Source organism: Cucurbita pepo, chromosome 18 (assembly GCF_057944985.1).
Source record: "Cucurbita pepo subsp. pepo isolate OVF chromosome 18, ASM5794498v1, whole genome shotgun sequence".
In the NCBI taxonomy this organism is placed as follows: Eukaryota; Viridiplantae; Streptophyta; class Magnoliopsida; order Cucurbitales; family Cucurbitaceae; genus Cucurbita; species Cucurbita pepo.
The window spans coordinates 8649982-8674419 of NC_141815.1; the positions used below are offsets into that span (position 1 = coordinate 8649982).

The following is a 24438-nucleotide window of genomic DNA, read 5'->3' on the forward strand; positions in this document are numbered from 1 at the left end:
AGCTCACTTGTCGTTGGAAAGTGAGTACCGCACAATCGCGAGTCCGCTGCCATCAAAAGTGTGATAGGGACACCCAGCGTCCTCTCCAATCAACGGGAATCTCACAATGAAGTACACACTATAAAGTGTATCCGCAGCTCAACCTGATTGCTTACGTGTTTATTTTTTTAATATCCACTCTAATTTTTATAATTTTCTCGTGATTGATTAAGTTAATGACGGTGAAATACATCAACTTCAGATATATTATAATTAAATAAAGATAGAAACATGAGAGCTACCATATGGTAGGTAAGACCAAAGAGTGTATTCTAAACTACTTTATTTGGCAGTGTTTTGTAAATTAGAAGTGCTTATAATTCAAACACTTGAGAACCATTGGGGTTATAAGCCAAATTCACCAAATGGCTTTGACAATCTCCATTTTATGGTTACAATATCAGCCTCAACAAGAACCAATACATTTAGGGGTTGAGCGATTGGCACATCCTTGAAAACACTTCCTAACTTGTGTATTGTAATCTTTCTATCGATTTTATCGTACCATTTCAGTGGGTCAACTAGGAACTAATCTTTCTATTGATTTTATCGTACCATTTCAATGGGTCAACTAGGAAATAATTTTTTGATCAATCTCTCTATTAGATTCTATAGTCTTTCTATTGACGTCATTGAACTATTCCAATGGCTCAGAGCTTATGCTCAAAGTGGACAATATCATACCATTGTGGAAAGTCGTGTTCGTCTAACATGGTATCAGAGTTATGCCCTAAACTTAGTCGTGCCAATAGATTGGCAAATCCTCGAATGTCGAACAAAAGACTCCAAAAAGAAAAAGGAGTCAAGCCTCCTCGAAGGCAGTAAAAAACGACTAAGACTCCAAAGGAGTCGAGCCTCGATTAAGGGGAGGCGTACTTTGTTCGAGAGGAGGTGTTGGATGAAAGTGTCCTAATTTAGGGAATGTCATGGGTTTATAATATAAGAATACACTCTCCAACCATGGATTTATAATATAAGAATACACTCTCTATTAGTAAGAATACACTCTCTATTGGTATGATTTATAATATAAGAATACACTCTCTATTGATATGAGACACTCTCTATTGGTATGAGGCATGACTCTTATACCCTCTCTATTGGTATGTAGACTGAGGAAGTCTCTAGGCTGAGGAAGTCTCTTATACACTCTTGAGGAAGTCTCTTATACACTCTTGAGAGTCCTGAGGAAGTCTCTTATACACTCTCTATTGGTATGAGCCTTGAGAGTCCTGAGGAAGTCTCTTATACACTCTCTATTGGTATGAGCGGAAGGTATGAGCGGAAGCCTCAAAAGACTGGCTCGATTTAATCTAATTAGTCTAAAAAATTGAGCCCTTAAAAGTAGCAAAATTGTAACATCAAACATTATATTATGGTAAAGGATTGGAAAATGAAGCACTAATTTAATCTAAAAGATGCGGTTTGCTTGGCTGAAAAATTAATTGGCTCAAAAAAGATAAAATGTATATTTCGTACTCACAAAAGGACTTAAAAGTGATATTACATTAGGAGTGTCAAAATTCAAATACACAATAATAAATACAAATCTTTAATAATTCAATACAAGAGGGGCGCGCCAGGCCCAAGCTGTAGTGCAACGCATGGGCGACGCTCGAGAGCCCCAATAGCAAGCTACTGTGATGGGCTCTCCCCCTTGAAAAATTAATTTAATATCATGTGGGCCGATGGCCCACGTATCAGATATTAAACTGATAAGAACAGATACTACACTTGATCTTAGCCAAAAGGCCGAGAAAGGTATGCTTTTCCATGGGATATGCACGCCTCTTTTATACCCTGCGTCTTCCTCTAGCTTCTGACTTTAACCGATGTGGGAGAAATTTCTCACGGCAAATTCTATTCATTTTCTAAATCCCTATCTTTGGTTGGCAAAATTTAACATTTATTTAAATTCCTCTTTTTTTTTTTTCATTTATTATTAAATTCCAATTTAAATCCTACTGTTGTTCATAATTTTTTTGAAATATTGAGTTTAGTAGTTAAAGTGGAAAAAAAAAAAATTGAACTTTTTTATTGTTGCCATTATGCGACGAAATAATTGAAAGAGGAACCGTATGAGGTGAAAATTAAGTGAGTGAAGCTTAAGGTCGCGTGAATCGTGTGCTCAACCGTAAGGGTTTAGAAGATCGGAGAGAGAGATTTTGAGAAAATCAGAAAATCGGAGAGAGAGATTTTGAAATAGACTTTGAAAGCATAATTGAGAGATTGAAAACACATGATATACAAGCAAAAAGACAACACAACAGTTTAAATATAACTTCTCGGATAAGGAGAATTGGAGAATTTGACAACTAGTCGCATCCCCGTACATTTTGAGGCGATTTAAAGCCTAACAAGCCTAAACGTAATTTCGTCGAACTATCATACAAAATCTAAATGAAATCTAAATGTGAAACTATCTATCATACAAAATCTAAATGAAATCAATGTTGAGTTATGTTGAGTTTCTGACATGCCGAAATGTCAACATATATGACCCCTCTCTGACATCCAATTTATAAATATAATACGGTAAATTATAAATGAGCAAATATTTTGAATTAGGTTAACTAATGAAAGTAAATATAAATTTATATTAGGTTTGACGTAAATATGAAATAATCAAAATTTCAACGTCAGTATAAATTTATAATCACAGTAGTCAAAACGTTTATTGAAAATTTCAATGGTTAAGGCCCGCCATTCATAACGTTAAGTACAACAATTGAACTAAAGATTCGAGAGGTGCGCCTGGCCCAAACTGTAATGCAACGCATGGGCGACGCGCGAGAGCCCCAGTAGCAAGCTTACTGCGGTGGGCCCTCCCCCTTGAATAATTAATTTAATATCATGTGGGCCGATGGCCCACGTATCAGATATTAAACTGATAAGAACAGATACTACACTTGATCTTAGCCAAAAGGCCGAGAAAGGTATGATTTTCCAAGGGCTATGCACGCCTTTTTTATACTCAGTCTCCTGCTCTTGCTTCTAAGTTTAGTCGATGTGGGACAAATTGCTTCCCTCATTCTCACGCTAAGGACTATTCTTTTCAAACCCCTACAAATTTGCATCGCTTAATTTCTTTTATTTAATTTAAATAGTGAAAATTTAATTATTAATGTACCATATAATTGAAAAAAATGACAATAAAGAATTGAGTTGGAACGTGAATTCTATTCGGATTCTTTGACAACTTTAACTTCAAGAATTAGGTGAGACCGGGTGAGGTGCACATCCTTAAGATGAATCACGATTCTTGGTTGTTTGAAACAAAAAGTTAGTACAAGTTTAGTACAAGCGCCCAAAACTAGTTGGCACATCGCCTCATGTCCGGCTCTGATACCACTTCAGGCTTCCCCTCGAGATTTTAAAAGGGTCCAACGTTCTCGTTAGCACGCTGTTTCGTGTTTAGCTCTAATCCACCTTCTCCATCCCCAGCTTCCCCTTGAGGTTTTAAAAGGACAGTGTCCTTGTTGGCACAACGTCTTGTGTCTGACTCTTATACCACCCCATTGGGGGCCCAATGTTCTTGTTGGCACATTGTCTCGTGTTTGGCTTTGATACCACCATTTTTCTCGGAGACCCAATGTCCTCGTTGGCATACCGCCCCGTATTTAGCTTTGATACCATTTGTAATACTGAAGTCACTACGAATAGATATTGTCCTTCTTGGGCTTTCCATTCCGGGATTTCGCTCAAGATTTTAAAACGCTTCTCCAACCACGGTCGAATCTCACATACCTGATTGATCGATAATTTTTCATTCATCATCCCTCCATTTTCTTTCTGCCAAGCATTACAATTTAAGGAACGAAAGTAAAACTGTAAATTTCCAAAATTTAAACTCGGTAAGTATTAAAGATGAAAAGTTTTTATCAATGACGTGGTAAAAATGCTTTGGTAAAAGAGTAGACACAGATATTGGCTGTCAAAACGCCACGTGGCGTCAAAGTAAGCCGCTACGTGGAACCTATTATTATTTGGACTTTCTTCTCTCTGTGGAAACTTTAACTAACAAATCAGAGACTCACTGCATCATTTCCAGAGCGGCGGACCGGCGGAGACATGTTTCGAACGGCGGCGAAGCGTCTGATAGTCGGCGTGACCTCCGGCAGAAATGGCATTCCCCGTATCAGATTGCCATCGCCTTCCACCTTCCTCGACCACTGTCCCTTCTCCACAGCTACCGATTCACAAGAACTTCCTAATTCTCAAATCCCCAATCAACACCATATTCGTCAAGAAACGCTTTCTTCTTCCGATTCTGCATCTTCTTCATCTTCGACTTGGTCCTCATCAACCTCGGGCGAAGAAAGCCGAAGCCATGAGAATCGGCGGCCGAGAGTTGAGTATCAAGAGGAGCAGGCTCGCGTCCTCCAGGCCGCTCTTTCCCACGTGGTCTGTTATCTAGTCTTTTTCTCTTTACACTCATATTTTTAATTATAACTGAAAGTTCTGCACAGCCAAATGGACCGCCTGTTTTCGATTCTGTCAGAAATTTTGTTGAGGGTTCCTAATGATTATGTATTGTGCTATAACATTTTGGACGGTGATTCCATATTTCTCCGTTGGTTACTATAACTAGCATCTAGGGGTGGCATTGTGGAATGAATTGGGGTTTTCCTTGTCTGCTTCGATCTTTAGGTCTTTCAAGGTTTAGAGATCTCAAGTCTAATTTTGCGTTTGTGAAATATTACAGGTGAAGCTAGGATGGACTGAGGCCGCAATGATAGCTGGTGCAAGGGATATTGGCATGTCACCTTCCATTGTTGGATCATTTTCCAGGAAGGAAGCCGAACTAGTTGAGGTATTCTCCCGTTTCTTGATTTTTTTCACTTTCCCCATTTACATCTTGGACGACCCGTTTAATTCAGTCATGTATATTACTAAGCTACTGGGCACTGCGGTTAATATGCATGAAGTTCTTACCCTTGACTATTAGTTACTTCAAATTATGTAGGTTTCATATCTTCTGATCCTAGTTCATTAAATCTATAAAATTATGAAAAAAAAAAGCTCTAGTCAGTGTTGGAAGAAGCTCCCTGTGCTGTGTTTTTGCTTGGGGTTGTGGCACTATGTTCATCTCTTACACATACGTGGGCTAAAAGCTCCTGTAAAATATGCTTGTTGCTACATTTCACCTTCATTGCCGAAGATACATTGTTATTTATAATTTGTTCTTATTAGTTCCTATAACTTTTAAGTTTAAACAGCCCGATCACATGCTCGTCTTATTTGCTATTGGAAGTTTTAAATTGTCTTTTAAGATGTCACAAACAACTATAGCCGATGGTTTAGTCTAATTGACTTTCTATCACTAGTAGCTAGCATTCCATTTTATGTTGTTCTGTTTTGGAAATTAGCTCCAAGTTCCTATTTAAGGTTCAATTGTTTGATTATGTGCTGAGTGATCATTTGCAAGTTGTAACATGGTTTAACTGAGTTTAAGTTGCTTCTCTCTTCTACTAGTCTGCCAAATCGGGTCAAGGGATTTACATTCTTTTTCCACTTTCAGTTTTTCATGGACGATTGCTTACAGAGGCTTGTAGATCTAATTGAGACGGACGAAAGCCTTAAGAATTTGATACTTCGTGAACGTGTTTACAAACTTGTTAGGGCTCGCCTAGAAATGCAAGCTCCCTTCATATCAAAATGGCCTCAGGCTCTCAGTATCCAGGTATCATTCTCAGTACTGTATGCCTTTTGACATCTTTGACATGAAATATCTGATCAGGGTCTTGAAAAGTAGTAGTAATTATGAGCTGGTCCAACAGGCACAGCCAGCAAATCTAGCAACTAGCTTTAAACAACGGGCAACGCTTGTTGATGAGATATGGCATGCTGCTGGCGGTGACACCTCTGACATTGATTGGTACGTCAAGCGCGCTATTTTGGGAGGAATATACTCAACAACTGAGATATACATGCTCACTGATAGTTCTCCAGGTGCATTTTCTCAAGTTCCTCCACATTGAGTTTGAATTTGCATTAATTCTAATTTTTTTCCCTTTGCATCGTATTCCTTGATGGACGAATTGTTGCGTACTGTACATAGGATTTTTTAAAACCTCTTTGCCTTCGGTTCTATTCTTTAATGTCGTTGATCATTGATAGACATAGCTTGCAAACTTCTCTATAATGTGTCCAATTGATAGCCTGCCCTTTTTCCCTTCCCTGCAGATTTTCTGGATACATGGGCTTTCTTGGACAATCGTTTGAAAGATGCTTTTGATATAAAGAAAACCGTTCAAGAGGTATCGCTCGTGCACTTTCAATTCGGAATTTTTAATATTTCCTTAATGAGGAAATTTCTCTGAAGTTCTAATTTTTTTTGCCGCACATTTAACTGACCATGCAGGCAAAGTATCTGGCAGAAGCTGTTGGTGCTGGAATGGGGAACTCCTTTCAGGGATTTGTTGGAAAACTTTTCCAGCGATAGATATATGACAACAACCTTTTAAGTTCGACTTTTTTAGTTCCTAGAGTGAGGAGTCGCTTGTTTTGTGTTCTTAGTCTTGCATACTTTGCCCATTCATCTCAATATGGAGATATCCAGAGAGGTGAATTTGAACTTAGAATTCCATGGAATTGTGAGAAACATAAATGAGTCCTGGTATTCTTTGTTTAAAGCATAAGAACTTTGGTTTCACAGTGCTGTGTTCAGCAGTTATCTTGAAATTAGTATTACCACTTTTATTTATGTTACATGCACGGTTCTTACATTAACTCTACATAAGAAATATGAATTTTTTAAAGAAGTTCTGTGCAGATCAAGGTTTAGGAAGGCGGCTTCGATAGGATTTTTATTCTACTGAAGATTGAAGTGATGTTCGTTGTTCCAAGTTTCTTCTTGAATGAAAGATATCAAGATTTGGCACCACTTCATTTCCATGAAATTATGGTAACAACTTGTAGTTCATTTTCAGTACTAAAGATCAAATCCTCTCTAGCTTTCTTCTAGTGAACTAAGTTGCAGCATTTTCAGTTCTTTTTTTAGAATTTGGAGGTTTGAATGATTTTAAAGTAGTTCTAATTTCTCTCGTTTCAGCAACCTATGTGTTGGAACCTGGTTTACTTGCCTCCGCAAATTCTTGGTCATGAAATAGAAATAAGTGATATTGCTTCTAATTGGGCTACCACCCCCAGCATAGTAATTTTTTTTATTTACTCAAAATCATGATATAATGCTCTAGTAAATCACACGGATTCGACTTATTGTATTTAATCTGTAGTTGGTCAGCATCAGTTTTGGACTCGAATCTAGGAAGAGTTTGGATGTGTTGATCGTCGATTGATTGACCATTAGTAATTTATTTTTTTAGGTTTAATAATCATAACCTTGGAAAGACGAGTTAAATGAAGTTGTGACAATGCAATACGTGCACCCAACTCGTAATATATTGTAAACTTCTATTGGGTTCAAGGATTGATTGATGGAGCAAAACTAACCTTGACTAGTTATATCTTTAAGTCTTAAGTCGATCGATTAAAGTCATTGCATGGTCGTTATTTCACAAACAATCAAAGTCGTTATAGTCAGTCGGTTCAATATTTCGATCTTTGATGTTCATCTAATTTTTTAGGGTGAAAGCTATACGTAAATTCGAGCAAATATCCGAGTTTGCTCTTTAATTTCAATTTCGAACCATGTAAACAACAAACACAAAACAAAAATGAGATACACAGTAATTAAATGCTTTGCAGTTAATTATTTTATTTCGATTTCTCTGGTGTTTTCACAAAAACACAGAGGAACTCACCGATCATGTCATCGATATCCCGATGATAAACTTAAATGGAGCCAAATGTTCGCAAACTTCACATCTCGAAAAAATATGATCGAGTAACAGAAAGAAACGTGTCCAGTCTAAAACGAACTAGTGAAAATGACCCTACCTCTCTTTTTGTGAGCTGAAGTGTAAGAATATTGGTCATTTCCACAGTTCTTGTGGGCTTCTCTGGTCTTGATTTCATGCTACAAGACAATGATTCAGCTCTGTAAGACAAAGCTTTTGCTTTTCTGAGTGAGTTTATATAACAGACGCTGTAATTGTGACGAACATCCCAGCTATTCGAGAGTGTTTCTTAAAGTATAAATTTGAGCTCAGTTTCAATTCCTCCAAGCTGTTAGATAAGAACAATAGCTAAACATTTGAACAAACAATCAAGCAACCAAGCAAGAAAGTAATGTCTTGTGATCTTTCCTTTGGCAGTGGTAGCTTCTCAGATTTCTAAAACAATATCTGCACAAGAAATGGAAACAAACAGTCAGAATTTTGTGTATCTGATGGAACTAGAAAGTTGATACTGATTATATTGTTCATACTGACATTCAGAATCAGTCTGGACCCATTTACTTCCATCGCACTTCTTGTCGTTCTTTTCGTTTTCGTTCTCGTTTTCATCTTTTTGCTTGTTTTTCCTCTTCAGGTACTTTTTCATAGATGATGTTCTGACATTGGAGTTTTGAGGGTATATCTTCTTTTGGAGTATTGTCCTCAACATCTGATTCAGAAACAGTTTTATCAATATTTGACAACAAAAGTCATCAACACTGATCCCACCAGAACAGTAATCAGAGAATTTGAGCATTTATGTATGTTCTTGATTTTACCTTCTCCATTTTTGACTCCAGAGTTATGATTCTCGGAGGAGGAGCAACCGTAGCGGGTGCGATACCGCCTCCACAGACGAAAATCTTCTTGAGAAGGAAGGATAAATTTCTCTTGCCAATGACTGTAGTGTCGTGAGCTCCCGGACCTGCATCTTTGCTTTTGCTGAGTATGACATGCTGGAAACTATCGCTTTTCTTTATCAGCTTGTCGTAAAATAGTTCGTTCTTTGATGTTTCGGATTCGAAGCTTCTGGTAAGAAATATGTTTGATGGACAATGCTGGCTGACTTCAAATTCCAAGGATGGACCCGATTGCTTAAGATGTTCGTCCAATAACAGATTGAACTCTTTGTGAAGTATGTTTAGTTCTTCAGGTGTAAGATCTTGAAGATGTTGTTGCAGGGAAGATGATGGATTCTCTTGAGAGCTTTTTGGGCGTGCTTGATTCAGATTATCGTCTCCGAACGTTCCAATCGCCAGCAACACATGAGGCCAGTTGCTGAATTCTTCAGGGAGAGTTCTGTGCACCATCTCATCTGTTTGAGCAAGAATTTCAAGCTATTTGCACTCAAATCGTCTAAAAGATCATCATTGAAACGAGTTCACTCTGTAAATAAAAACGAAAAATAAAAGAAGAATATAGTCTTGCTCACCCTTGGTTGAATTTGATGTTGTTCTTTTGCTCCCCTTTCTGCCATTAGTCTTCTTCCCTTGCATCCAACTCAATATCTGCACACAAAAACGAGTCGTAATTAATCACGGAGAGTAGAACACCAACTTTCGAATACAAAATCATAACAAAACACTCTTGCATTAACTTACCCTCATCTGTCAAACGTCGAGTTTGCAACAGCGATACACCCTCTTCTTTGTCCCCTTCGACGCCTCTAGTTCGAGTTTGAATTCTTATCGATAAGGCCAGATAGAGCAAGGTCTAGAGAACTATACCTCACCAAGGCAAGATGAGAGTGCAAAACACTTTATATAGTGAAGAGAAATGTGAGAAATTCCACAACCAAACTACTAGCTGCCACTGTTTCAAGTTCCAAAAAGTCGACTCTCTTTTTCTCTCTCTCGGGTTGGTCACATCTTTGTCTCCCTATTACAACGTCTTTTCCCCTCATATAAGTATTCGATCTCTCGTCTTTTCGATCAACTTTGATCAAAAAGAACGAGCCTATAGACCCTTCTCCTTGTCTGTACACCACCTCATCATTTAAAGAACCCATATAGCCTTGCCCAACAAATCAGTTCATCACATGTGAAAAGGCCTAACTTTATACCAATATCTTTACACAGACAGATATATAAAAACTACAACACAGCTCAAAAAACCACACCATAAACAGGATATAATGCAGTTTAACAACACATCAAAGAGCTGGCTATCTTCTTTAGATCGCTCGTCTTCGAAGATAAAGATTTCATTCTGCATCCATTATTACTTGACATGTTTCTTATGATAAAGATTATCATACTGATACAGAAAATCCGTGCAGGACGATGGACAACGAAGAAAAGGACACGAGAGACTGAGCTATCAAGCACGAAGAAGATTTGAGGAAGAACATCTCTTTTATCAGAGATATTAAATAATATATATATATATATATATATGGGTGGCCAATGGAAAAAGGTAGGCTTTGAGGGCATATCAGATACGTAATGTATATTATATTATATCATATAGCCCACATTCTCGTGGGGATGTCTCTCACTGACCGAACCACCAGGGTGCATATCCTAAATCTCACTAACTTGAACCATTTTCCCATTTATACTTCCTTCCCTGTTGCTAATACAGAGCTTATAATTGTTTCAGAATCCTCCAAAACTAGCAGTCTGGTTTCCCTTTCTCTCTCTAATAAAGCAGGGGAATCGCCACCATGGAAAGAAATATGCAGGACAACTTTTGAGCACGTGAAGCTGTCCATGGCTTGCACTCAAATGGGCGGTGGACATCTAACCAACCCATATCAGACCATGGAATGAGGCTTTTTACAGGAGGAGCAGGTGAGAGTTCTAAACAAAATAATGCTTGTTCTATGAGGACCCTACACTTTGATGTCATTCATCCCTTCAAATAGTGTCTAAGGAATTGTTTTGTTGGTGTCATTTAATGAACAGTGCATTGCAGGGAAGGTGAATTCTCGACGAATATGTCCTTGTTTCGACCATTTGTGAATAACTTGTCAATACTAGGGAAGCTAGAAATAAAATAAAAACTGCCTCATTTGCAGGCAGAGGATCATACATTGTCATGGGCTAATATTAGCTAATCAGAAACAGAGAAGACTTTAAAGCTCAGAAGCTACAATATATAACAAGTTTGAACACTTCTAAAGGTGGGGGAACTGAAGTTTGTTACATGAACTTCGTTTTTATTCTTTTCGATTTCATGTGTGGTTCGGTTCACATAAAAAGGTTACATACAATTCTGGGACTTTCAGAAGAGAGAACCAAAGAAAGCACTTGTTGTATACAAACTAGTTTACATATGTGGTTTACAGCAGAATAATCAGGTATATGGGCTGTTCTAATCCTAATATGAACTTTGGGTTTTAATAAACAACATACATTTTCTTGAATGAACTGTGTAAAAGACACACTGCTAATGCAGCTAAGAATGACGAACCTTGTACAAATTTTGAATCAGGTACCTACGAGCCAGTCTGATTGTTGCAGCACATATCTAAACAACAGTCGAAACAACCGAAGCAGGCAAAAGCAGTGCAGAGTTGCGTCAACACGATCGCGCATTGATTATTGATTTTGAGGCAGACTTGGATGCAGCAGGGACAACAGCAGAGACTACACAAATTGCCACAACAATTAGAAGCTGCTTTGACAATTATTTCCGCTGCCTCGGGCTTTCTTTCACCGGTTCCAAGAGAAGTGTTATCAGAAGTTGCTTCCAGGTTTCCAAAGCCGACACCACAGAATGGTAACAATGCCATTTTGTCACCTTTAGGTGCTACCATTTTCTCGTAAGCGTTCTTCTTCGACTGTAAAGTTATTATAATAGGCAATTGAATAGTTAATAACCAAGTGCCTGCAACTCGAGTTTGAGGTCATGAGGGTGTAAAGCTGCGCTCACCTGTTGCACTTTTATAGATTCGTTGACTTTGTCTACGCTCTGAAATATGACCATCCGAGTATACTCGCTCATTACACCCGTTTTTGTGCTCATCTTTTTGATCTAGAAGGTATGGAATAAAGCATCAGATATCCAATATCTCTATCATAGCAAATTCGAAACTCGAAAGAACTTCAGTGCTAAGAAAATAAAAATCTTCTTGGTTGTGTCTGATGTAAACGAAAACGAGACAAACGTTCAAAAGTTGAGGGTAAAAATCACAAACCATTTCCACCAGTTGTTTATTCTCTGAAGACCATGCCTCAGCTGTGAATTGTTCAATCTGATCTTTAGCAAACAACTGTAAAACAAGAAAAGATGACTTCACCCATTTAGTTTCTACAACTAGTAAGAAATTCAGGCACTTTGATCATATATGCTGATTCCCTACCTTTTCAAGAGGTATATCCTTTGCCTGATGTACCTTCAGTTCTAAGACAGTGTTATCCGAATTGGCTAAGAGGCCTCTTGCCTTAACAGTCTCTGGAAAATCTCCACGGTATCGGCCAGATACGGTCAATATACTCTCAGAAGAAAGGTCGGGAATTGAGGAAGGATAAACCTAAAAGAAAGCTTGAAATTAGAAAATGAACGTGTTGACTGGAAGAACGATTTACATTTCATGCTGCAGGAAAGCGCATGCCTAAATGCAAGATGACAATGTATCAAACAAAAGAATATGCATACCTTGACTTCCTCTAGATCATCGAATGCGTTGACGGCAATATTAACCAAAATAGTGGATGTAGCTCTTTTGTACAACTTCTGCATTCGGGGTTCGATCGAATCTGAAAAACGAAATGGTTACAAATGTATTGAGTCTGAGTTCACCGAAGAACAACAAATAGAGAAGAAAGAGTTCAATAATTAAATCAATAATATACAGTTTTAAGGACTGGGAATGTCAATGTGTGCATTATCAGATCTATGATACAAAGATTTATGGTTCAACTTTATGTCGAAACCACCCGTCAAGCATCTAAACTATTCAGTCATTTCCACGGAGCTGGACAAAAGATGAATTTGTGTCTGAAATACGTCAATCGAGTTCGGTGATAGCTAAACAGCATGATCGCAGCCGATATAATTCATTACTAGTACTTCGAATACTGGTTTTTGATGTTTAGTCCATAAATTAATGAAGAAGGTTGGAAAGAATTTAAAATCGTAAATCTATAGTGAACGGTTAATAGAGGGCATACAGATTTTGGATATCGATCCAACCGTCATTAGGATGTAGACACATTATGGTGGTTCGATCGAGTAATTTTCCTCTTAAACGAGAGAAGAAACAGAGTGAAGTACAAAAACTCACCTAAATCATAAGCAGCATCATATTGGCCCCTGCCAATCATTGCAAGCATCCTTAGAAAATAGTGGTTGCAAAATGTACCTGGTAGATGTGTGAAATCTCAAAAACAAGTATAGATACCCGCATGAACGTTGAAACAACCGTAAGTGCAACTTAATCTCGACAAGGACGAATTTCTCAATCCACAAGTTATAGAATGGTCAAAGCTCAATAAAACTTTCAGGCAGTTCTAGATTAAGACCAGAAACATACCTATACCGAACGTATATATACGTGGATGAACGGATTGCTTTTCTGTTTGATTTTTTCGCATCACATCACAAATATGTCTCTCATTTTCGACGGACCCATCAGTAACAAGAAAGATTATTGGAACTGAACCACCAGTACCCCCATCATTCAGCATCTCACTGGCCTGGATAATAGAAAAACAAAAAATTTATGTGACTGAAGTTGAGATATTTAAGTAGAAAAGAACATAAAGAAAAAGGTTGATTGACCGAGTTAAAGAACAAATATAGACATGATATAGAATGAAGAGATTTCAGTTCTTCAAAAAGATGACAACTCCCACCATCTTTTCTTTTAAGATCTAGGGTGGTATCAGGGGCTGAATCTTGCGTTATGCTCACGGTCCACCTCCCTGATCTTTTGAAGGTTGTCTGTAATAGCCCAAGCCCACCGCTAGCAGTTATTGTCCTCTTTGGGCTTTCCCTTTCGGGCTTCCCCTTAAGGTTTTTAAAACGCATCTGTTAGGAAGAGGTTTTCATACCCTTATAAAGAATGTTTCGTTCCTCTCTCCAACCGAGATGGGATCTCACAATCCACCCCCCATAGGGACCCAACGTCCTCGCTGGCACACCACTCGGTGTCTAGATCTGATACCATTTAGCTCTGATACCATTTGTAATAGCTCAAGCCCACCGCTAGGCGATATTGTCCTCTTTGGGCTTCCTCTTTTGGGCTTCCCCTCAAGGTTTTTAAAACATGTCTATTAGGGAGAGGTTTCCACACCCTTATAAGGAATATTTCGTTCCCCTCTCCAACCAAGGTGAGATCTCCCAATCCCCCCCCCCCCCCCCACACCGGGGGCCTAGCATCCTTGCTGGCACACCGCTCAGTGCCTGGCTCTGATATTATTTATAACAGCCCAAGCCCACCGCTAGGCGATATTATCCTCTTCGGGCTTTCCCTCAAGATTTTTAAAACGGGTCTATTGGAGAGAAGTTTCCACACCCTTATAAGGAATGTTTCATTCCCCTCTCCAACCGATGTGGGATCTCACACTGTCCATCCTAAGGCCACCATCTTACATTCATATTACCTAAACTTTTTTTCCACAAGTAGAAATACTCGATCAAACAGTACTTATACGTATTGTACACCTATGCGTTTTCAGTGTTGAGAACAAAAATTCATTTGAAAGCATAGTTGTCTAACAGCATCTGAGAATTGAAGACAATAAAAAGATCCACGAGAATAATAAATGAAAAAGATGTAAGATGGTATACCTTTGTTAATGGAAGTAGAATATCAGTGCCACCCCCAGCAATAAGGTTCAAATTTATCCACTGAAGGGCCCTTTCAACAGCATCCTCGGTGGCCAACTCCATGGATTCTGAGAACTGAAAAGCTTCCGTGTTGAAAGCAATAACATTAAACATGTCTTCTGGAGGAAGCTTACTCACGGCTATGGATAGCACGTTTTTCACATCGTTTAGTGCCTTGCCTTGCATACTCTCACTTATATCGACAACAAATATTATCTTCCTTCTGGCGACCTGTAAAATTCGTTAAGATGAGTATTCATATGACTTTCTGGATAGTAAGAACAGATTAAGAAACTCCATACAACCTTTCCCTGTTCCTTTCCTGGATATAAGTACATGCAGAACATCTCTCTTTGATCATCATCATCCACAGGAGGAGACTGTAGGAGAATACCACCGAATATTTGACTCGAAGAAACCTACAAAATACAAGAAGGACGAGACGCGAAAGATTTAAATGCTGAGCATATATGAATAAGCTTGTCACAAGCCTGTACATTCTTCTCCAGAATACCAATATCGATGAATGTGAGACGTACACTGTATGAGAAGTTAAGATTGGTTTTCGACCATGAAAGAACTTCCGATTCGTATATAAAGCTCAGTTTTCCAGGCTTTCTCATTGATTCCTGGATCCAAGGAACAACATTACAGACTGAAACAACAAGCAAAACCATCGATTACTCGAAACATTAGCGTACAAACCTTTAAAGGATGACTCATCGTCTTGCATAAAACCTCAGCTGCAGAACCAACGTTCACATTTAACTCTATCTTCTCCTTTTTCGACATCTTCTTCCCTGCAGGGATGACATATTCAGGAAAAGTAAACGGAACGTTCAAGGTGAGATTGCCTGCGCTGCATCGTAGTTTCTGAGACCAAGTCATGGAAATAGACAAGGTGGTGCCCCCATCAACCTTGAAAAGAAACAGGAAAACACAGACTTCCATAAGTTCAAATGATCAAAATCATTAGCACTTACAAACAAAACAAACATTCATGAGTTAAACACGTTTATCACCTGTGGAATTGTGAGGGTAAAGATATTAGAAGTCAAGAAACCTCCATCTAATTGTTCTTGTTTTTCTGCACCATTTTTAGTTTTTTCTTCAACTGTAATAAGCGAAGTACGATATGACTTTCTAGGATCATCGACCTCACAGCCTAGAACTGAGCCCTGTTAGCCAAATAATATCATTCCCTGAGAATCCAGTACAAAAAAGAAGAACAAAAGACCAAAAACTCAGGCACGCTGTAAGAACAGAACACCTTATGTTCTAAGAATCAAAAACCAAACAATCCAACAAAATCAAACCCAGCAGGAAAGGGGTCATAAGGATCATAATTACCTCGACATGATTCTTCGTGTAAACTATAGATTCTAATTAAGCCCTAAAAACACCCAACGAGGCATTCAATTCAGAATCCCCACGAAAAAAAGCGTTTCCAGAGAAATACCTGTTCCCCCATGGGAATCGCAATGCGGCAATCACAGCTCCGGCTACCCATAACGCAGTGAACCCTCCAAGACCCAGTGATCCGAATAATCGCTGTATCCAAATAACAATCAGCCTGCAGTTCAATTCCATTCATCTGAAGCGGAATCAGAGCCGGTGGGTCGCAGCGGCCATGAACGTGGGGCTGGTAGCTCGGAATATCAGGGTTATCAACAATTGCAGGATCACGAATTACAGCATAAACCATCGGAGCCGCAGGGAGAAATGAGTGACCCATCCTATCCATCGAAGGGAACGACCTAGGAGGCGCGACGGCTCGGTCTTTGCCGAAGTACAGTCTCTTGGAGAGCCGGAGCCCATCATCGACGGCTTTAGCGAAATCTTCCGCCATCGAAAGACAGAGATTCTTAAGGAGAAGAAGAAATTTGAAATGGCTCTGAAAATGAGACGATCGAAAGATGAAGAACACGTTATCGTAAAAGGGGGACTTCAAAACACGATTCGAAACGTTTTCTTCTCTACAATTTCATTGAAATTTCTGGTTCCATGAATGAATTAGGATTGAAGATAAGGAATCCGCTTTTTTGTGAAATAAAATTTGGACCTTATAGATGATTTTATTAACACTAATCACAATTTACATGCTGCAAACTTATCATCTTTCTTTAATGAATTTGTCTTTATGATGAACGATTGAATCATTGGGACCCATTTTCTAACGGTTGGATTGCATTTTCAAACTTTCCCATATTCAAATATTTATATCTTTTTTAATACAGCTTTAAATTTTAAAAATATAATAAAAATAATTTTAAAAAGCAAACATAATAAAATTGGCATAAATTTATTATTATTAATTTCTATATTAAATTATAATTTCGTTATCTAATTTGTTTCTAATAATGGATATTTCAACGTATAATAATTTTTTATTTTTAATAAATAAATTTATGATATATTCTTATTTTCTCCATATAAAATTTAATTTTATATATAATATATTAGTTAATTTAAAAAATAAATAAATATAGAATTTTATCCATATTTTTAACGCTAAAATAATTATTAAAAAAATAAATGTCAATTATTGATGAATTATGTCGTGTCTAACTTTTAGTTATTTATTTTTTTGTCTGTTAAATTATATTAAAGTAATTAAAAAAAATTAGTTAAAAAGAATTATTATAATATAAATCAAAACTTTACGAATTTTCCATAAAAGAAAATATAAAGCTTATCCGTTTATAAAAAGTTATATTTAATTTTTTATTAAAAAAAAAAGAAAATTATTATTAATAAAAAATTTGAAAATAAATATGTAATAATTTTCAGACAAGACAATTAATTAAAACAACGGTGGTGGTCGGGGGAAAATTATTGAACCTAGTGGGCTTCTTTTTGTTTTTTTTTTTTTTTTTATTATTATTAAAAATATCATTTTTTTTGTTATAATATTTGTACTTTTAATAAATTTTAAATTATTTTAATTGAAAAATAGGAATGTATTTTTAAAAATTATGACGATTTTTTTTTCAGACTATAAATATATATTAGTGGATAATTATTGATTTTAAGCGAATTTTTTTTATTTTTTTAGAATAATAATAATTATTTTTTTTTTTTTTTTTGGAGACAAAAAGGCATGATGTGACTTAAAAGCTATGAAAAGAAAATATTAAAAATAAGGCAATTATTGAAAGGCTATTTTTTTTTTTTTTTTTTACCGATATATAATTAATAGAATTATTGATATGGATCGAGTTATGACAAAATTACAATGGCATGAAATCTCATCTTCGTTACAATGCAATGATCTAAATTTTGTAGTTTAGGAATATTCTTAAAATTGTTCATTTAGTATACTATCTAAATAGGGTGAGAAATCTCGGTTTAAATTGGGATGAAGTGAAGAGAGATTTCTCATCGTTATTTAGATAGAGTTAGAAATGGAAATTACACTCCTCATCTATATCTGTATGTATGTCGACCAAGTCTTCTCCCACTAGATATTGTTGGGAGTTAGTCCCACATTGACTAATTTAAGGAATAATATGAGTTTATAAGTTAAGAATAAGGTTTTTTTTGGATAAGTTCAGAACAAAACCATAAGAACTTATGCTTAAATTGGACAATATCATACTATTACGGAGATCCGTGATTCTTAACATTCTCGTCCCATTTTTGACCGATTAAATAATATAATATTTTACTATAATATTTTACATTTAAAAAAATAAAAAGGAATACTCTCTCTATATTGGTGTGAATACTCTCTGTGAGATGTTTTGGGAAGCCCAAAGCAAACCTAATCACCAAGCCTCGATTAAGGAGGTGTTGGATGGATGATGAAAGTCCAACGACCCATAATTTAAAGAATGATAATGGATTTATAATCAATGAATACTCATGTCATTGCCCACATCCCCTAATTTAGAGGATGAATCCATGAATACTCATACATTGAGGAGAGGAGAAGGGTGTTCGTCTAACAGGTTCTCATTTTTTCTGTTCCATTTTCGATCTCTTATCTGAAGCATCCAATTAGGCGAGCCCTCTCTTGAATCGTTTTGTTTGTCTGGGTTTCTTTTTGTCGGTTTAATTTCTTGTAAGCATAATGGGTTTGGATTCGAAAAATGGCGGCGAAGTCGGAGCGAATAACTCTCTTCAGTCCATCTGTTACAAGAAGGGCTCCTTGCGGCTGCTCGATCAGGTAGTGTTCGGTTTTTAGTGGCGAAGAAATCGAGTTCTTGATTGATGCTTTGTATGGAGCGCTATGCATGTTTTTTGTTCTTCAAGACTCTTTAATTAACAGTGGTTGTTCTTGAACAGAGGAAGCTCCCTCCCTTTGGAATCTGTTTACCTGGACATCAAGGATGCAACAGATGGATGGTAATCTATTGCAATCTTTGTCTAATCTGGCATTATTCAGGGTGTTTTTATCTAATTCACATGCTCTTTAGAACAATCCCCTTGAACATCACGTTCTTTTGAACTTTGAACTTTGAAGATTTGTGAAATGTTAATGCATACCTGAATTGGTCTAGTGTTGGACTTATGTGTTTAACTCGTATTTGATGAATTTCTTAGAAGTTTATAACTGTTGAATCAAATGATGGTCTAGTAGATTACTTTAGGGAGACACTCACGTAAGCTTGTAAGTCCACCGTTAGTAGATGTTGTCTTCTTTGGGCTTTTCCTTGTGAGATTCTCCTCAAAAGGCATATGCTAAAAAGAGGTTTCCACACCCTTATAAAGAATGCTTCGTTCCCCTCTCCAACGGATGTGGGATCTCACAAGTCACCCTGACTCAGCGTCCTCGCTGGCACTTGCTCCCTTCTCCAACCGATGTAGGACGCCCAATTTCACCTCCCTTTGGGGCCTAGCGTTCTCATTGGCACATCGCTTGGTGTCCGCCCCCTTCGGGGTTCAGCCTCCTCACTAAAACATCGTCCGGTTTGGCTCTGATACCATTTGTGACAGTCCAAGCTCACCACTAGCAGATATTATCTTCTTTGGGTTTTTCCTTATGAGATTCCCTTCAAGGTTTTAAAACATGTATGCTAAAAAGAGGTTTCCACACCCTTATAAAGAATGCTTCGTTCCCCTCTCTAACGGATGTGGGATCTCACAAGTCACCCCCCTTTGGGGCTCAACGTCCTCGCTGGCACTTGCTCCCTTCTCCAACCGATGTAGGACCCCCAATTTTACCTCCCTTTGGGGCCCAACGTTCTCACTGGCACACCGCTTGGTGTCCAACCCCTTCGGGGTTTAGCCTCCTCACTGAAACATTGCCCGGTCTGGCTCTGATACCATTTCTGACAGCCCAAGCCTACCACTAGCAGATATTGTCTTCTTTGGGGTTTTCCTTATAAGATTCCCCTCAAAGTTTTAAAACGTGTCTGTTAAAAAGAGGTAGGACCCCGAATTTCACCCCCCTTTGGGGCCTAGTGTTCTCACTAGCACACCGCCTGGTGTCCACCCCTTTGGGGTTCAACTTCCTCACTGAAACATCGCCCGGTCTGGCTCTGATACTATTTGTGACAGCCCAAGCCCACCACTAGCAGTTATTGTCTTCTTTGAGTTTTTCTTTATGAGATTCCCCTCAAGGTTTTAAAACGCGTATGCTAAAAAGAGGTTTCCACACGCTTATAAAGAATGCTTTGTTCCCCTCTCCAACCGATGTGAGATCTAAAAAGAGGTTTCCACACCCTTATAAAGAATGCTTCGTTCCCCTCTCCAACCGATGTGGGATCTCACACCGAAACACGACCCTTTAATCAAGTGAGTTTCTTTTTAGAATTCTTTCGTTTTCAACTGTGAGAACGTTCGAGTGTCTATATAAGTTCTAGTTAACTTCTCTGTCAATATCAGTGGTGTTTATATTAGATAGATATCTCATTTTTCGAACGTGTCATGGCCATTTTCCTGATTTTGCTAACTTCAAACCTGTGTTTGTACGGTTTTGTGGACTATTTTAGCCGTAACTCACTCGGCATGTTGTATAGTAACTTGACCTTACCTTTTGCAATTATTGTAGGGATCTCGACTCACAGCCTATGAGTTGGTCCATGAAAAGATACCTTCTACTCTGATAGCCGATTCCGCTGCTGCTGCCTTGATGACATTTGGAAGAGTGAATGCTGTTGTAGCCGGGGCAGATCGGCGCTGCGTCTGGCATCCCTGTCTGGAACCCCGCTTTTGACGTTACTCCTGTTAGAAATCAGGACTCTCCACAATGGTATGATATTGTCCACTTTGAGCATAAGCTCTCATGGCTTTGTTTTTCTCACCTATAATCTTCCACTAAATTAACCAATGTGGGACTCACTCCCAATAATCCTCAACAACTCCTGCTCATTTGATTCTTTCGACGTAAAGGAGTTTGTTCGAAAGACAGCGGAGACATCTACGTAGAGAACCGGCCTCCCTTGTGGACGACATGCTATTCTGCAGGTACGCTTGAAAGAAAAATGAACCATATATCTTGAATTTTGAGGCAAGCTGCATTATTGTTCTTGTTTATCAGAATTTATTGATACAAGAATGTAGTTGATCATATCTTTGGCAATTCATGGCTCTCTTTCTTAAGGTCTAATAACAGACCAATCTGTATATACAACATGCTGATATTCTGGCTTAGTTTCCATTGCTTTGTGCACCGGTAAGTAATATTGTCCTCTTTAGGCTTTCCCTTTCGGGCTTTTACTCAAGGTTTTTAAAACGTCACTACTAGGGTGAGTTTCCACACCCTTATAAGGAATGCTATGTTCCCCACAATCCACTCCCTTTGGGCTTTCGGCATACCGCCCAGTGTGGGTGGCCCCCAGCGTCCTCTCTGGCACACCGCCCTAGTATCTGGCTTTGATACCATTTGTAACAACCCAAGCACACCGCTAGTAGATATTGTCCTCTTTGGACTTTCCCCTCACAGTTTTTAAAACGCGTCTGTTAGGGAGAGGTTTCCACACCCATAAGAATGTTTCGTTCCTCTCTCCAACAAATGTGGAATCTCACATGAAAGGTTTCTATGCATGCAATTCTTACCTTGAGTTATGAGTTATGGTTCTTCTCTGTTCTCTATGCATGCGTTATACATATGGGAAACTGATGATGTTCTAACTAGTATAATCACGTAAGAAAATAGTGATGAATCCATCAACAAAATTGTAGAGAGATAGGTTTGATCGAGCCCCAATCAACACGCTAAATGAATGGCGATGGGGTGCGAGAAAATCGAAGGGGGAATGAGATTGTTATTCAATTGAATTGAGGTCAGACTAGAGAGGGAATCTCAAGTTGAAATTCAAAAAACCTATTAAATCGATCTAGGTGAAAAAAAAAAAAAGTACATAAGTTGTAACATCTCAAGCTCATCGCTAGCAGATATTGTCCGATTTGGCGTAGCCATCAGTCTCACAGTTTTAAAACGCGTCTACTAAAGAGGTTTCTACACCCTTATAAGGAATGTTTCGTTCCCCTCTCCAACTCATGTGAGATCTCACAATCCACCCTCTTTGAGGGTCAGCGTCTTCGTTGGCACACTGACTGATGTCTGGCTCTGATACCATTTGTAATAGCCCAAGCCCATCGCTCGCATATATTGTTCGTTTTGGCCCGTTACGTATCACCGTCAGCCTTACGATTTTAGAACACATCTATTAGGAAGAGGTTTCCACACCCTTATAAAAAATGTTTCTTTCCTCTATGAGTTTACTTGTTTTATTCTCTACTTTCTAACCGGTTTACAAATAACAAAACTCGGTTTTGTTAGAATTTAGCCAAGAATTCAATTCTTTACGATGAAGGAATAATAAGAAAACAAGTACAACTTTTAAAAACAAGAAACGAAAAATTGAATAGTTATCGAATGAAACGTAAGAAAGAACTCATTTGAGTTATATGGTTATGCTCTTGAGTTTAACGGTGGCCTACAAACCTAAAAAATTGAATAGTTTTCGAAGCAGCGATTATGTGGTACTCACTCTCAGTATTTCTGGTACTCATTCTAGCACTGACAAGCATGACCGTGACACTTAGCCTAGCACTGACAAGCATGACCGTGACATTTAGCCTAGTACTGACAAACATGACCGTGACACTTGGCCTACGAGAAAATGTGAAAATGTCTTGGGTTCGGGCAAAAGAGAACAAAGAAAGGAGCTGGTGCAGAGAGAAGAGGACTTGAATCTCTGTCTCGAAACACTCAAAAACAGAAAAAACAGACCGCCATGCACATCAATTTGTAACCATTCATCGATTCCAACACCAAAAAAGATTCCTTTTTATGAACATGGATTAGACGACATGTGTCCCCCGACCGACGAGGAGGTCGGCAGACACAGACAGCAGCTCCCAATCGGATACTATGACTCTGTTTTTGTTGCTTGTCGCATCAAAACAGAGTCGCATGGCTTTCCTTTTCTGATTGATACCCAATTTTCAATCTTGCAGGCAAAAATGAAATGGCTTCCTCCACCCCATCATCATCAGCCCACCCCCACTTCCATGTCTGCCCTTTTCTGACTCGTTTCATCTCCTTTTTGCTGTCGGTTTTTAAAGACAAAACCAAAACGAACCAGACATTGTTGTGTTTAATAATGCTTTTAATAACAGTCTCGTGTCTGTAAACGTTTCGGTAATCCAAACGTTGTTGGAAAAGTTCAATGGCTAAGAAGCATAAATAAAGCTCACCAGATTGAAAACAGAGTCTATGTGAGATCAGAGCAGAACAGAGTCTAATTCTAATGGGGTTTCTTATTCTCATCCAATGACCTTAAAAACTCCGAATTTTTTTTTTTTTTTGGTTCTTTTTTTTCTCTTAAGTTGGGGAAATATAATTACCAATTATTTGGGCTAGTTTAATGGCAATAAATCTATTGCTTAAACCCTTATTATAGCAATGCATTTACTCCAAATTGGAAAGTGCCAACAGCCCAATTGCCAATAAATGATAAATCCTTTTGCTTGTCCTCTGGTTTTCTCTCCCTCTTCCCTAACTGAACACACAAGAGCAGAGGAAGCAGATAAGACTTCGTTGTCATGCTGCTGGCGATGGCGTTGCCAAACTCCGACTCTCAGGCGGCGGCGGCGGTGGAGTGTACGGCGGAGGTCAAGTGTGTGAAATGCTATTCCTGCGGATTTACAGAGGATTGCACCCCTGCTTACATTTCTCGAGTTCGTGATCGCTTCCATGGGCGGTGGATCTGTGGGCTCTGCATCGAGGCGGTGAAAGACGAAGTTGTGAGGTCGGGGACGCTTATCTCCACCGAAGAAGCGTTGATCCGACATGCGAGTTTCTGCAGAGAGTTCAGATCGACGAACCCTCTGGATGAAACAGAGCACCCCATCTCCGCCATGGGGCGACTACTACGGCGGAGGTTGGATTCTCCCAGAGTGCTCCGGTCGAATTCTAGCCGTGTAATCAAACTCAAACCGATTGTCGACATCGGTGGTCCGGCCAGACTCCAACGTTCCGGGAGTTGCTTTCCTTCCTTGTCTAGTTAAAAAAACAACAAAAAACAGAGTAACATGTTCAAGCTTCTAACTTGTTTTAATGGGTGGTTTCAATTCGACTTCTCCCATGATTTTCAACTCATTTAAACAAATGGGTGTCGGAATCTGAGGAGTAAACTGACAATTTCTAGCGTTCTGATTCATAAATTTCACTTAGTTTTCGTGTTTGTAAATCGTAACGAAACAGAGTATGTTTGTGTTTGCTTTAAAAGTTGAAAGGGAAATGAATCGAAGTGTGTAGATTGATCATTGAATGAAAACGCGTTGAAACGAATGGAAAAAATTCGAGAAGGTTGAAGAATGTTGCGTT

At 38.4% G+C, this 24438-nt stretch overlaps 4 protein-coding genes and 3 non-coding genes across 7 annotated transcripts; 3 read left to right on the forward strand and 4 right to left on the reverse strand.

Annotated features, from left to right (window-relative positions):
• Positions 1-1608: 1608 nt before the first annotated feature.
• LOC111791925 (U2 spliceosomal RNA) lies at positions 1609-1804 on the reverse strand. Its single transcript, XR_002814713.2, has one exon. It is a non-coding gene; the product is annotated as a U2 spliceosomal RNA (small nuclear RNA).
• A 978-nt stretch (positions 1805-2782) lies between these two features.
• On the reverse strand, positions 2783-2979 carry LOC147787339 (U2 spliceosomal RNA). Its single transcript, XR_015414087.1, has one exon. It is a non-coding gene; the product is annotated as a U2 spliceosomal RNA (small nuclear RNA).
• Positions 2980-4046: 1067 nt separating this feature from the next.
• On the forward strand, positions 4047-6750 carry LOC111780099 (ubiquinone biosynthesis COQ9-like protein). Its single transcript, XM_023660384.2, has 6 exons — positions 4047-4443; positions 4745-4852; positions 5561-5722; positions 5820-5991; positions 6226-6299; positions 6404-6750. Exons 1-6 carry the CDS (start codon positions 4111-4113, stop codon positions 6482-6484), a joined length of 930 nt encoding a protein of 309 aa, XP_023516152.2. The 5' UTR covers positions 4047-4110; the 3' UTR covers positions 6485-6750.
• An 835-nt stretch (positions 6751-7585) lies between these two features.
• On the reverse strand, positions 7586-9979 carry LOC111780100 (protein NEGATIVE GRAVITROPIC RESPONSE OF ROOTS). Its single transcript, XR_015413675.1, has 4 exons — positions 9482-9979; positions 9313-9388; positions 8376-9195; positions 7586-8288 (listed from the first exon to the last, which is right to left on the reverse strand). It is a non-coding gene; the product is annotated as a protein NEGATIVE GRAVITROPIC RESPONSE OF ROOTS (transcript).
• Positions 9980-11005: 1026 nt separating this feature from the next.
• LOC111780098 (uncharacterized) lies at positions 11006-16746 on the reverse strand. The gene is made up of 13 exons (XM_023660383.2): positions 16117-16746; positions 15680-15835; positions 15363-15575; positions 15197-15286; positions 14963-15076; positions 14619-14888; positions 13360-13522; positions 13111-13188; positions 12483-12583; positions 12187-12357; positions 12022-12096; positions 11757-11858; positions 11006-11664 (listed from the first exon to the last, which is right to left on the reverse strand). Exons 1-13 carry the CDS (start codon positions 16504-16506, stop codon positions 11320-11322), a joined length of 2268 nt encoding a protein of 755 aa, XP_023516151.2. The 5' UTR covers positions 16507-16746; the 3' UTR covers positions 11006-11319.
• Positions 16747-18545: 1799 nt separating this feature from the next.
• LOC111780101 (uncharacterized) lies at positions 18546-21325 on the forward strand. The gene is made up of 5 exons (XM_087119506.1): positions 18546-18607; positions 18726-18825; positions 18945-19004; positions 20653-20853; positions 20994-21325. The coding sequence occupies exons 1-4, from the start codon at positions 18561-18563 to the stop codon at positions 20815-20817; spliced, it is 372 nt and encodes a 123-aa protein (XP_086975632.1). The 5' UTR covers positions 18546-18560; the 3' UTR covers positions 20818-20853; positions 20994-21325.
• A 1108-nt stretch (positions 21326-22433) lies between these two features.
• Positions 22434-24419, forward strand: LOC111780103 (uncharacterized). Its single transcript, XM_023660388.2, has one exon. The coding sequence runs from the start codon at positions 23655-23657 to the stop codon at positions 24117-24119; it is 465 nt and encodes a 154-aa protein (XP_023516156.1). The 5' UTR covers positions 22434-23654; the 3' UTR covers positions 24120-24419.
• Positions 24420-24438: the final 19 nt, after the last annotated feature.